This window comes from Euprymna scolopes, chromosome 30, assembly GCF_053919585.1.
Source record: "Euprymna scolopes isolate OS-2025 chromosome 30, ASM5391958v1, whole genome shotgun sequence".
In the NCBI taxonomy this organism is placed as follows: Eukaryota; Metazoa; Mollusca; class Cephalopoda; order Sepiida; family Sepiolidae; genus Euprymna; species Euprymna scolopes.
This window is the reverse complement of record NC_136511.1, coordinates 18529971-18545669: the sequence shown is the minus strand read 5'-3', so window position 1 is coordinate 18545669 and position 15699 is coordinate 18529971. Positions and strand designations below refer to the sequence as shown.

General features: G+C 32.3%; 1 protein-coding gene across 3 annotated transcripts in view; it reads right to left on the bottom strand.

Moving 5' to 3' along the window:
* Nucleotides 1–15699, bottom strand: part of LOC145254688 (uncharacterized) — a 211898-nt gene that overhangs the window by 137711 nt on the left and 58488 nt on the right. For all 3 annotated transcript variants that reach the window (XM_080113348.1, XM_080113347.1, XM_080113346.1), the window contains exons 10-12: nt 12690–12884; nt 3314–3468; nt 2421–2639 (exon numbers count right to left, since the gene is read on the bottom strand). In XM_080113348.1, coding sequence (XP_079969474.1) covers nt 2421–2639; nt 3314–3468; nt 12690–12884 — 569 coding nt within the window. The remainder of the gene's footprint in view (nt 1–2420; nt 2640–3313; nt 3469–12689; nt 12885–15699) is intronic.

Sequence of the window (15699 nt, the reverse complement as noted above, 5' to 3'; positions counted from 1 at the left end):
ACTGTGTGCACAGGAAGTTGTATTCTGGAAGATGGTCCCATGTAAAATTAAAACTGTGTGCACAGGAAGTTGTATTCTGGAAGATGGTCCCATGTAAAATTAAAACTGTGTGCACAGGAAGTTGTATTCAGGAAGATTGTCCCATGTAAAATTAAAACTGTGTGCACAGGAAGTTGTATTCTGGAAGATGGTCCCATGTAAAATTAAAACTGTGTGCACAGGAAGTTGTATTCTGGAAGATGGTCCCATGTAAAATTAAAACTGTGTGCACAGGAAGTTGTATTCTGGAAGATTGTCCCATGTATGATATGTTAAGAAACTGAAATCTTAGGGAGATATCAATCATACCAGTTATTATAGGTGCCACACGGGCTTATGAAGAAGAACCTGAAGTCCTACCTAACTAATATTCCTGGTGAACCAAGTGCAAAAGAGATTCAGACAATTGCACTTAAGGGAAGAGCGAGGATACTAAAAAGAGCTCTCGGTTGGTTTCAATAAAAAAACAGGGCAATGTTGGCAGCTGGTTTGGCTGCCCCATATCCAGCATTATAATCTTCAAGAAAGAAAAAGAAAAAAAAAAGGAAGAAAGTACATGCAAGGGAAGCTAGGCAATGATTGAGGCTGAAGGCGGCTACATTGAATAGATGTCAGCTCTACTATATAATCAAGTTACCTTAATTGATTTTTTTCACTAAAAGTTTTAAAATAAAGCCATAGTGTTGTTCATTTTTTTTGTTGGGTCCATTAAAATGTTGTTTTCTTTCGGGTGAAAATTTTACGTAAAAGTGAAAAGTGAAAACTTTATCGTTCCACCCTGTACGTACAACTGTACGATTCAAAGTTTGTATGGATCGATACATTCTGTTCGGAAACAACATTTCTCTTCTCATGGCTTACAACTGAAAAAACATCTTTTAAACTCCTCGGCCTAACGTTCACAGGAAACATGAGTTCGAACAATTACATTGAGAGCATTGCCAGGACCGCTGCGAAGAATGTAGATTCTCTCTAACGTGCTAGAAAGTTACTAACGCCCGAAAGTATCCTGTACCTCTATAAAGCCACCATTCGTCCATGTATGGAGTATCGCTGTCAGTCGCCAACCTGATAGATCCTGAACTGTCATCTAAGCTTCCGCCTCTGTCCGATCGACGAAATGTAGCATCCCTCTGCCTGTTCTACAAGTACTTTAACGGTGGATGCTCTGATAAACTGTAAGTACTTGTACCCCTTAACATAAATACCCCCAACAAACCCGACAAAAAGCTAAATCCCACCCCTTCACAATAGAGATCCTCAGATGTAAGAGAGCCTTCTACTCCAGTAGTTACTTCCCCTAAACCACTAGACTTTGGAATTCCCTTCCGGATCCCTGCTTCCCCAACTGTACTGACATGCAGAAGTTCAAGTGTAGCATGAACCGATATCTTGCTGCCCAACTCCCCACATAGTACCCCTGTAGCTTATGTCCATCAAAGTGGCAATATGCCTTGTGTGGGGTGAAAATGTAATAAAAAAAAAATAATAAAATAAAATAAAATATATACAACAGAGTTTTCAGGTACAGATAAATTTGTTGTATTCAACTGGGATATAGGACAGTGGAACAGTGTTCCATAGGCAGGCAGTTTTAAGAAAGACGCTTTGTTCATAGAATCTGTGTTTAGATTTAGGCACCAATAGAGCGTGGGGAAACCGTTTATAGAGGTTGTAGCTGGTCGAGTGTTTTTTGTTAATGTTTGGCAAGGAGGAACCATAGATTGGAGTTCAGTCGAGCACCTGCCATGAAAATAACGATAGAGCAGAGACAGGTTATAAGGAAGAGAAAAGGGCATCATCTATTGTTTCTATGTTAGTTTTGAACTCTATCCAAGCTATATAGTGAGCCGCAAGCAACTCCTGCTCAGTACTCCATTTTAGGGCATACCTGGCTCTTATACAGATAGAGGGTTGCACCGGCAGTGAAATACCTACCGGAGTGGTAGAGTGATCCAACAATTTTACCAACGATCTTAGCAACAGACGATGTATGTGTTCCATTTCAAATCAAGAGTGAAGGTCAGTCCCAGAAGCATGTCAAGAGATGGAGCTTCCCCCCAAGACGAGAAACGTTCATTTCAATTGATGAGGGTCAGAGCGATGATGATGAAAGGAAAGAAGCTTGGTTTTCAATGTATTAAAATTAGCCAGCCACCTTTTCCCCATTGCATCATGTTCTGAAGATCAGAATAGAAAGAATCAGAAAGGTCTTGGTCATTAAAATTAGTGTAGCTTGAACCGATATCTTGCTGCCCAACTCCCCACATAGTACCCCAGTAGCTTATGTCCATCAAAGTGGTAATGTGTAGGGTGAAAATGAATTAAAAAATAAAATAAAAAATATAACAGATTTTTCGGGTACAGATAAATTTACTTACATTGTTCATATTTGAATTGTGGGGAGGAAGACAGATGTGAAAAACAATTTTGCATGGTAAATTGTAAGCTTCTGTAACAATAAGTTCCAAGTGATTGATTTCGGAATGATTGTTGCATTCTTTTTGGATTTCTGGTCCAGCAGATTGAAGAATTGCTCTCGAAAGTTGACCGCTGGATAAATCCAGATTTCTTGAAACTGAATTGACGATTACGTCAGCCTGAAATTAAGAAATTAAAACGATTAACATCTATTTTATATGACGATTGCATCAGCCTGAAATTAAGAAATCGAAATGATTAACATCTATTTTATATGACGATTACGTCAGCCTGAAATTAAGAAATTGAAATGATTAACATCTATTTTATATGATTGAAACGTCATTTAAGGAGTATTGGAATGTCATTATAGAAGTTTAACAATTGAAAGGTAATTGAAGAAATATAGAGATTGAAACGTCATTTAAGGAGTATTGGAATGTCATTATAGAAGTTTAACAATTGTAATGTAATTGAAGAAATATAGAGAATGAAACGTCATTTAAGGAGTATTGGAATGTCATTATAGAAGTTTAACAATTGAAAGGTAATTGAAGAAATATAGAGATTGAAACGTCATTTAAGGAGTATTGGAATGTCATTATAGAAATTTACTAATTGAAATGTAATTGAAGAAATATAGAGATTGAAATGTCATTTAAGGAGTATTGGAATGTCATTATAGAAATTTAACAATTGAAATGTAATTGAAGAAATATAGAGAATGAAATGTCATTTAAGGAGTATTGGAATGTTATTATAGAAATTAAGCAATTGAAATGTTATTGAAGAAATATAAAGGATGAAATATCACTTAAGGAGTATTAATGCAGAAATGTAATTTAAATAATACCTTCGATTTTTCCAATTCTCCTTTTTTTAGGACAAGACGTCTTACTGGAATTGTCTTTGTTTCTGGTGATGATGTTGACTTTGATGTGGGCGGTGATGTTGACTTCGATGTGGGCATTGTTTTTGTCGTCGGTTTTGGAGATTCTTTCGATCTTACTGCAAATAAGCAAGTTTTAAATTAAAACCAGTCAGAAGTAGAAATGTTTCGATAATTAAAAAATGAATTATTTTTGTTGGATATGGAGTCAGGGTGAGACTGATGAAAGCAGAGGTGTCCACACATGTACATTCCAGATGGATTTTTGATCTACATTTTTGTGTCCCATAAAATGAGACCAGAATTGTAATTATCATCAAAAATAAAGAAAGGTTACATTTCAGGTTTGGAGGTTATAAATTGTGCAATACAAAATAAAAAAGAACAATGTAATATTTTTAATATTTACACCCCATGAATGTCAGTTGATGCCGATCTATGACAGATAACATAAATAACAGAGCAGACTGACAGTCTTCCAATGTGATTGACATTTTCTCGGCCGCCACACACAAACCAACCGTCTCTTTCTTTGTCGATGGGCAAATTGTAAATAAAATTTCTTTGTTGATAAATTACTCTCTGTGTTGATTTCAAGAATAATGACAAAAGAATTGTCAGGTGTATATATGATTTTCGCATTTGAAAAGTGCAAGCTAGAAAATTTTTATTATTATATAAAAGTCACTTTGTGAGTGTGTGTGTGTGAGAGAGAGAGTTCCTTCCTCATAGATTCTGAAACGGCTGAGACTATTTTTTGCAAATTTCACACAGAGGTAATTTATATGTCTGGTAGTGTTCTTAGATATGCTTTGTACAGAAATTCATCTGATGAGTATCAAAAAAAAAAAAAAAAATCTGATCTTAAAAATAGTCTTTTTTTTCTCTTATAGATAAAAAAAAGAATCATTTTTATTGGGGAATATTTTACATTACACTGGTGTACCCTTGGTTGGTGTAACGTAAAATATTCCCCTTTAAAAATTCTTAATCTGTATCTATAATAGAAGAAAGCCTATTTTAAAGATAGTCAAGCTCAAATATCAACTGACATGATATTGTAAACAAACACGGATGGAATTTAATGAATGACATTATCATTATTATTTTTATTTATTTTTTTTTGTAGGAATTAGTCCACCGGCTAAATTATTCCTTGTAATATATAATAAGCAATAGATTATTGATTCTATAATAATCCATATGCAATCTGCACAAATTAAAATATCATGTTTAAGTGTATTGTACAACTGGGCAATGCTGGGCGCACAGCTAGTATATATATATATATATATATATATATATATATATATATATATATATATATATATATACTACTTGTGATTATAATCACTTCTAAAAAAAGCAGAACTACTGTCATCTGGAAAAATAGCTCAGTTTATTCGACTACATATCGAGTGATCCCCTGTTAGAGCCCAGGTGTACCTCACCATTTTATTTTTATTTTTGCTTATTAATCAGTTCAATTTACGATAAAAGATACCATTTAAAATCACAGCAAATCATTTTTACATTTTCATATTTTAAAACATTAATCAGAAGTAACTTTTCCAAGGCATTCATTGTCAAACCAAAACATCAGCTGACATGTTATTGTAAACAAACACAGACGGAATTTGATGAATGACACTATCATGAGTAAAAAAAAAAAAAAAAAATTATTCCTCGTAACATATAATATTTAATAGAAGATGGATTCTATAATAATCCATATGCAATCTGCACAAATTAAAATATCATGTTTAAGTGTATTGTACAACTGGGCAATGCTGGGCGCACAGCTAATATATATATATATATATATATATATATATATATATATATATATATATATATACTACTTGTGATTATAATCACTTCTAAAAAAAGCAGAACTACTGTCATCTGGAAGAACTACTGTCATTCCAAGGCATTCATTGTCAAACCAAAACATTAGCAGACCTGATATTGTAAACAAACACAGACGGAATTTGATGAATGACACCATCATGAGTAAAAAAAAAAAAAGAAAAAAATTATTCCTTATATCATAATATTTAATATAGAAGATTGATTCTATAATACATACACAATCTGCATGAATTAAAATATCATGTTGTAGCATATTGTATGACCGGGCAATGCTGGGTGCACAATTAGTATATATATAATGTTGTAATAATTCATATGCAATCTGCACAAATTAAAATATTATGTTTAAGCGTATTGTACAACTGGCCATGCTGGGCGCACAATTAGTGTATATATATATATATATATATATATATATATATATATATATATATATATATATATATATATATATATATATATTACTTGTGATTATAAAATATATACATACAATATATATATAAAAAAAATTTTTCCAATTAGCAGAAAAACTCAATGAAAATGCACTTACACTTTCAGAGCATATCGATCAGTAGTGAACATTCCAAAACCAAACTTTCATAATATTTTATTGTGTCTTATACGTGTTTCATTGAATACTGGAATACCACCAAAGAAAGAAACAGTTTTTATGTCCCTCAGAACATATAAACCATCTCCTGATGAGTTTTCTGATGTTTTTTTTCACCATTCAATGAAACACGTGTAAGACAATAAAATATTATGAAAGTAAAAATAAATACATATTTGGTTTTGAAATATTCCCTGCTAATTATGCATATATATTTCCCTCAAAACCTCTGCCCTTGATGGAGGGGAGACTAAAACTTGCTAATAGGATTTCAAATGATCTGAAATAACAGCAAGGGAGACTTGATTCCAAACTTCCATTATATTATTTTAAATTTCTTTATATTATTCTTTTTTATATTTGTATCAGATACTAAGTCTCATCCCTTTACAGTAGAGATTCCTAGGTGCAAGAAAGCCTTTTACTCCAATAGTTTCTTCCCCAGAACTGCAGGTCTTTGTAACTCCTTCCGGGATTCTGCTTTCCCAACTGTATTGATATGCAAAAGTTCAAGTGTAATGTGAACAAACATCTTTCTATTCATCTTCCTTCATAATGACCCTGCTAATTAAGTCCCTGATAGTAGCCCCCTGCTTCAAAGTGGCACTGTGCCTTGTTTGGGGTGAAAATTAAATTAAAAAAAAATATATATATATCAATGATAAATATTTCTCATATGTTATATTTCCCCTCTTTGGTTTTCATACATAAAGTAAATTTCACAGTGTATAAGGATTATTTGATACTGGAGATATTCATAATCGTAATCTATTTCCAAAGAAGGGAGACATAACATATGAGAAATATTTATCATTGATATGTATCCGATATAAATATAAAAAAATATAAAGAAATTTAAAATAATATAATGGAAGTTTGGAATCAAGTCTCCCCTTGCTGTTATTTCTAGACCATTTGAAATCATATTAGCAAGATTTAGTCTCTCCTCCATCAAGGTCAGAGGTTTGGGGGAAATATTAGATATATGCATAAATTAAATTATCATGTTAAAGCGCATTGTATGACCAGGCAATGCCAAGTGCCCAACTAGTTATATATATATATATATATATAAAATAAATAAAAATTACAATAAGTTTACCAAGGTAATCAAAATGGTAAACTTAAAATATATTATAAATATTAAAGAGTTAATATTTACAAGTAAAGTAATCTCAGCCAGATGTAAAAGCTCAATAAAACCTAAAAGGAAATAGAGCTTATAATATATATATATATGTGGTGGTGTTTGATCAACACTGCTGGGGAGCCATGATGTAATACACTGTTTTGTTTTTAAATCCCCGAAACAGTGTTTCATGGTAAACAACTGATGATCCCTTAAAAAATATAAAAATTGGTATTATAGTAAATTTGAGAGTTGATGCAGTGATTGCAGGTGATTAAATGACTTACTGACTAGATGAATGATAAAAAATAATTTTTTGTGTGGTTTCAAATGTTAAAAACTTCAAAGACTATATATATATATATATATATATATATATATATATATATATGTATATATATATATATATTCAATAATGCAACAAACTGTTCAGGTAGTGACGCAAAATTGATGCGGCCATTTTTAGCTTTTGCATTATCTCCCCTTATTCAATTCCAACCCAACAGACAGAAAATTATCCGTTAGCTGCTCCTCATAACATCTAGCTTCATCGAGTTACACAGATTTATAAAATTGGCAAAATAGAAACGACACTAACCCTATGCAAGTTTAACTGACGTCCTCCAAAGGAGAGAGTTCCATGGGAGTGTGAAATGAGTCGCATGTATATCCCCATCAGGGGAGATGACGATGCTAGGTTTTTGCAACTCTTTCAGAGAAGTGTCGACATTCTCCTACATGGAACTCGCAACTTGGTCACCCATCTGTTACTGACCAGGCTTAACGTTGCTTATCTACTGAGAACTGGTGTGTCAACGTGATTATGCAGGTTTATAAAGTTATATATACATGATTCAATCCTAAACTAATTAATCAATTACTATAAATTATGGAATAAAAATGTGGGTTATATTTAGTTGCATATAGCTTTATTAAAAGGGGGGGGGGTCCTCTTTTTTTGTGGGAAATTTTAACAAAAAGTATTGTCCAAATTTCATTTTTCTTTATTAATTCAAGTGTTTTAGGATTTAAGATTTCAAATCGAGACGTATTATGTCAAAAATAATCAATAATTTTACACAAATAAATGTTTTGTTTTCTTTTTACAAAATCTCTGTGTTATAATTTGGCTTCAAATGTATAACATACCTATTTCATTTTAAACATTAATTAGCCCTCCATTTAAGCCCGGTATTTTTTTATTAATCCCCTTTAGTATGTACAGACCTACTAAGTTCATTATCTATGCAGAGTCTGGATACCCCATTGTAACATCAAAGTGGTTTTCTATATCCTTTCTTGTTTATAATACATTATTGTATCTTTTCTTGGTATTTTTTTTAATTTCTATTTCTAATCTAGTTATATCTGTTTCATTTTCTGCTAATTTTAGTGCTTTCTCGTATAGTTCAGGAGTTATAGATGGATAATATGATTTTTACGAGATTGGTATCGTTTTGAAGCCCAACCTTTCGGACGATAAATATAAAAAATTAGCTTAAAACACTAATTCCTGGGCAGTTTTCTACAAGGAGGGTCATATTTTTTTTTTTTTTTTTTGCGTCACCATTTTTGCAAGTTATCGTATCAGTTCGAACGACTTTACTAATTTCAACATCCTGAACTTCCGGTCGCTTCATGGAGTAGGGGTAAGACGTCAGGTTTTCTTTTACTTTTTTTTCCGCCTTCGGGTCACGGGTTCAAGCCTGCCTGCCTACTACTACTTTTTTTTTGTTTTGCATAACACACACCTCCAAACACTTGGGCAACATTTATTTTTTCACATTTTAAATAATTTATGTCGTAAAGATCTTCTTCCATTGCCATTTTATAATTTTTATTTATTTCGCTCAAAATGAGTTGATTGTACGTTTCAAAGTTCATACTGTATATGTTCGTTGTTTTATCTGTTGGACCTGTTATATCAATTATTTTTTTAATATTTTATTTATACTTTTTATTCTATGGTTCATGTATTTTTGCTTTTTTTAACCTTTAGACTTTATATATATATATATAAGTATATATATATATATATATATATATATATATATATATATATAAATATCGATAGGTATCTGAATTACAATGAGCACTTTTTCTTTTCCTGTATTTTAATTAAATTAGTAATTTTACTATTACATTAAAATACACTCTGCTCTTTAGACTATTGTTCTAATCTCCTTTAAATTATATATATATTTTTTTAATATTTTATTTATACTTTTTATTTTATGGTTTATTTTGTGGGCCCATCCGTAGAACTGCTGACTGTCAACGTGATGATTCTAGCTTCAATACTCGGTTTGGAAGAAGTGCTAGTCTAGCGGCACTGATGAGTTGTTATGTAATGAAACAGGACTGTATGTCAATGACTACAAATATATATTTGTAGTCATTGACATACAGAAACAGCGAAACAGTACTGTGTGTGAATTACTATAATGCTTCCTATCTGTTAAACAGCGAAACAGTACTGTGTGTGAATTACTATAATGCTTCCTATCTGTTAAACAGCGAAACAGTACTGTGTGTGAATTACTATAATGCTTCCTATCTGTTAAACAGCGAAACAGTACTGTGTGTGAATTACTATAATGCTCCCTATCTGTTAAACAGCGAAACAGTACTGTGTGTGAATTACTATAATGCTTCCTATCTGTTAAACAGCGAAACAGTACTGTGTGTGAATTACTATAATGCTTCCTATCTGTTAAACAGCGAAACAGTACTGTGTGTGAATTACTATAATGCTTCCTATCTGTTAAACAGCGAAACAGTACTGTGTGTGAATTACTATAATGCTTCCTATCTGTTAAACAGCGAAACAGTACTGTGTGTGAATTACTATAATGCTCCCTATCTGTTAAACAGCGAAACAGTACTGTGTGTGAATTACTATAATGCTTCCTATCTGTTAAACAGCGAAACAGTACTGTGTGTGAATTACTATAATGCTCCCTATCTGTTAAACAGCGAAACAGTACTGTGTGTGAATTACTATAATGCTTCCTATCTGTTAAACAGCGAAACAGTACTGTGTGTGAATTACTATAATGCTCCCTATCTTGGGTTGAGCATATTGGGAAGTGATAGACAAACTGCCAATAGCGTATTAAGCGACGCTCTTTGTGTAAACAAATCGAGCGGCGGAATTTGGACGATGTCAAAACATCGTTAATTCATTACCCACACAGCAGCAGCCCTATAGCGCAATGGTGAGAAGCCTTGACTGTCATTTGGCCGGTCGGATTTCACCCTGGCTTAAGGCAGTTGCCTGTCTAGCCGCATTGATGAGCTGTGAAACAGCGAAACAGTACTGTATGTACTTATATATATATAAACTTGACATAACAGTTCTAGCAGGTAAGACAGTGAACATATACAGTATGAACTTTGAAACGTACAATATATATATATATATATATATATATATATATATATATATATACTAGCATTTCAGCCCGGCGTTGCCCGGGTGTTTGGAGGTGTATGCTGAGCAAAAAAAAAAAAAGAAGAAATTTTTTTTTTAATTTGACCCCTATTATGACCCCTTAAAATTTATAGTTTCGGGCTCAAATCACTTTATTAAGTTAGATCCAGGTTCAAGGAACCTATATCTACAATTTCAAGTGTCTTGACCCAAAATTGTCGGAGGAGTTTGGTAGAGTTCTTAAAGGTCAAATCATTGAAATTTGACCCCTTAACAGCAACATTTCTGGCTGACACCCGTCATATCGATTTTCCCAAATCTCAGTACCCGGTATTTCAAATTTCGAGTCTATAGACTAAAAATTGACAGAGTTATTGCGTAGGGAAATGTACACAGACAGACAGACAGACAGACAGACAGACACGTTCACTTTTATAGATATATAGATATATATATATATTGTACGTTTCAAATATATATATATATATATATATATATATATATATATATATATATATATATATACATACATATATATATATATATATATATATATATATATATATATATATATATACATACATATATATATATATATATATATATATATATATATATATATAAGTTTATGGAGGAAAATATGCTTATTCAATTATATTCTATCCCCTATTTATACCAATCCTTTTATCTATGAAGCTCAATGTATGCTTAATATAACTACAGAGCATATACAAATAAGTGACAACAAAGTCTTTATTCCAAATTCCAAGATCCAGTTCATCTTAGTGTTTATTTCTTTCAGCATGTTTAAATGTTCAATTCTTAACAGCACCTGTTTCATAGCAGAGAAACATTCATATAATTATAATTATTAGATGGATAATATGAGTCAATATCAAACGTAATGAATTTACTGTTTGTGTATTTAGGTGTTTTCTGGAACCAATTTATAACCAGAAGAAATCTAAAGCTTATGTTGGATTTTAGATTTTAAAGTAGGTATAATCCTGTCCAATATCTTTTTACTACTATATATAAAGGCAAAATGTGTGTGTATGTGTGTTTGTATGTCTCACAAAAATTTTTATTTATAAAATTATTTTTTTCTTCAAAACACCATTGTACCAAGTTTTTTTATTACTTAAACTCATCTTGCAAATGTTATTTTTAGCTTTTAATGCAAGGTAAAAATGGTAAATATGACAATATTTTAATTTATCTTTTACTAAGAAACATTCCAACCAGCAATAAATCTAACAACATATTTGAAATGTTATTGTGTTTTGATTTCAGTTCTTTTTCATTTGATTTTTTTCTGTTTATGTATTTCTGCATCAACAAGAGTTTGCACAAAATATTGTAATTAATGTTTTAAATAAAATATTTGTATAAGTTGAAGATTTAATTTAAAAGTTAAAATACGATAACAATGTTATTGTTTAGTTTAGTGATCGTCACGAGATCAGTATCATTTTCGAGCTCGATCTTTTAAACGATAATTATCGAAAAATGGAAGGCAGTAATTACTGATGATACAGTTAAAGAGACTCAGTATTCATATCCCATCGCGGTTAACCGTCTGACAAAATAGTTGGCCGAAACGTCATGAAACAACAACTATGAAGATGAGGATAACAAATAAATAAATAAGTATGCATTTGCAAGGTAAAGAGCTACTATTTGGGATCAAATCTACAGGGACAGTGTGTAGGGAGTTGAGCAGTGAGATGTATGTTCACATTTCACTTGATCTTCTGCATGTCAGTGCAGTCAGGAAAACAGGGAACTAAGGGGGAATTCCAAAGTCTAGCAGTTCGAAGGAAGAAACTATTTGGGTAGAAAATTTTCCTGTAACTAGGGATCCCTACAGTGTAGGGGTGGGATTTTGCTGCTTTTCAGATTATGAGGGGGTACAAGTGCTTTGAGTTTGTCGGAGCACATTTCATTAAAATACTTGCAAACCCGGTACAGGGATTCAACATTATGGGGATGGGACAGAGTTTGGAGTTTGGTTGATAGTGCGGAACCTACTATGTTGGAGACTAATTTCTAGACTCTGTAGATGCACCAGCCCACATATGGCAGAAGGTGGCTTTGTAGAGATATAGGATACCCTCTGGTATGAGTAGTTTTCTAGCATGATAGAGAGAGCCCACTATCTCTGTAGCAACCTAAGCAATGTACTCAATGTATTTGTTTTTCATGAAATTCACCTTTGAACTGATCCTGTTACCTCAACTGTTCTACATCTACTAACCAAAGCAGCAAAATGTCGAATTAAAGAAAATGAAGTTACATTTATTTTTTTCTGCATCCAAAGAAGATGAGGAGAAAGTCTGCATGATCTGCTCCTGAAATTGGTTTGTCACTTTGATTTGAGTGTCGACAAAAGCGATAGTGTCCAGGCTGGTTTTTGGGTGTTGGACCAAATATTCCTTGACCGTTGATACAATAACATACACCGCCTCCTCCAAGGGATATCGGTAACTGCCTGCAAGAAAACAAACAAACAAATTTCATATATAGGACCAGCAAGGTTACCAGGTATTGCTCAGAAAGAGAACAGAAAACAAAATAGAAGATTTAAAAGTGTAAAAATTTTATATTGAAATGTCTTTCTTCTATATCTATCTCACTTCCGTCTTCCCTCAGCTCTCTCTTTCCTAGTCAAAAAGAATTTCCCTCCTTTAACCAAGGATAGAACAGGTACTGCACTTTGAACCTAGCCTGAAAGCTAAGAAAAAACATTTTAGCTTAAGTTCCACACCCAAAGTTGATAAAAAAAAAATCACTCTAAATGTCGGATTTTTTCTTTCAATTCAACCTAGGGGCACTATTACTTGGATCCATAAACTGAAATATATTAGAATATTAAGAAACAAAATAAATAAATGAATTCATTTTTTTAATAGATTTTTTTATTTCACAAAACAAAAATGAAATCAAAAAAAAAAAGAATGACAGACTCAAATGTCTATGTTTTTTTTCTGGACAAATGAACTTTTATTCGAACCTGCATCTTTTACCTTGCCATGATCTCAATAACCATCTGGCTCTTCTCACCCCCTCCACGAAAAATATGTTCACCGATTTTCTCTGTTTTAGCCACCAAAAATCAGTAATAATGCAACATCACCCCATGTCAACATGTACTCCTGTGGCACAATGACGTAGCTCCTCTTTTTGGGGAGCTGGGGAAGGGGGGGGGGGCTTCTACATTAATGAAGCTTGTGCCTAACTTGTCCGTACTTGTGAGGTGCAGATGTGTTAAGCAGGTGCTTTGTGGGTTCGGAAAGGTTAGAGCATGTTGGCTGGGTTTGAATAACAGTCGTTCATTAATATTCAACAAAGTCAAAACGCTTTGAGATCCTAGAAAACAAAAGGTCAAACCCGCAAACAAAACAACATTCAAACTGAATGAATATATCTCCTCTCTCTCTCGCTCTCTCTCTCTTCTTCTTCTTCTTCTTCTTCTCTCTCTTTCTTCATTGAAAGAGAGAATCGAAATATAATTCTATTGTTTTTTTTTAAACAGTTGAAGCTTGCACCATGTATGCGCGGGATATAGTAGTTGGGTGTGCTTGCAATGGGTCAACTGAATATGCTTCCTCATTGTTAAAAAACAAAAAACATAGAAAGTATATGCTGTAGAACGGAGAAAAAAAAAGTGTTTTGATTTGATGTTTTGAATATAATAAACTAGTTATGACCAAAGTTTCATTTCATTCGGACAAAACACTGAGGAACGGGGCCTAATTAGAGTTTGGACCCGTTTTTTTTTTTTTTCACAAAATTAGATTTTTTTATAAAAATGCATTTATTTGCTATTTTTGTACAAGTGTTCGATTTCAGCATGAGGTCCCAGTCAGTAATGCCGACAATTTATGTTGACGATGGAAATGCTGCCTGTAACACTGCAATGAAGACACAAGAAGCGACCAAATGGGAAATGATAGTATCATACTCCGCACTATTCAAACGATCTCTCTATTTTGTTGTGACACATTAACCTACCAGCAACATATGTATATATATAGATTTAATAAGAATAAATGTTTAAATTTCAACTGTTTCTCTCGCGGTTGACAATAGCCGATTAGTTTGGGTCCTTGCTAATGAAGCCAGATATGACCTCTGTGCCCGAGATTCGAATCTCATGACTGGCGTTAATTGTGACACCCTGCACTGATGATTCCCGAAAGGATGAAAGACCAATGTCTGTAGGTATTTAATAATTATTAGAGTAAATATATATATATACTAGCAAAAGTACCCGTCGTTGACTGGGTTCAAAAACAGCCTACAGAAAATGGACTCTGATTTATGAAAGTATGATAGGTTATGAAAAGGAATGGTTGTGAAGAGATAGCTTCGAATTTGGGGTATCAAAACCAAAGCAAAATATGATGAAAGTAAAAATAAAATAGATAAACCCCATAATTTATTATACCATACCTGTTCACACTGAAACACTTATCACAATATTCTGTGGATCTAAATTAATTTTTAAATTTTTTATTTCCATACTTTGTGGACCAGGCATGTACGTAGACCCCACAATTTTAATGAATCATCATTACGCCAGATCGAACATACCCATTCTGGTATCTCGATACATCTTCTATCATTATATGTGATCAGTTTTCTATAATAGTCAACCATATAGGAGCCTATTCGTGACCAGACCCATACACAGAGGTTCAGCTTTATATTATAGACATAATATTATAATATATATTATATTATAATATATAAAATAATAATGATATATATTATAATGTAATAATATATATATATATATATATAATATTATAATATATATTATATTTTAATGTAATTATATACATTATATATATACACTTGTGCCCGATATTATTCATACCCCCCTTGAAAATTGAGTTTATTAGGTGTAACTTTGTAAGAATTTATTGTTTACGTCCATATTGATACATATTCTTAATAAACCTCTTCTGATCATTTTCGTCATTTTAAAATCTCGGGATACTTGTAATAAAAGAAATATACAGCTATTTATAAAATATGCAATGTTCAAAAATAATCATACCCCCTTATTTTTTCAGTATTAATCGAGTTTCTGACTGTTTGTTTCCTGTTTGATTCTTATTTTGAATGCTTTTATACAACCTTTTATTAATTTCATTTCGTTTTTTGCATTTTTCAGAAATTAAAATGATATCAACTGAAAACCAATAAAAGAATAAAAATTATTAGAATGGGGAAGAAAAAAGAGCTTAGTAATGATCTTAGGACTAAAATTGTGAATTCACATAAGGATGGTTTAGGTT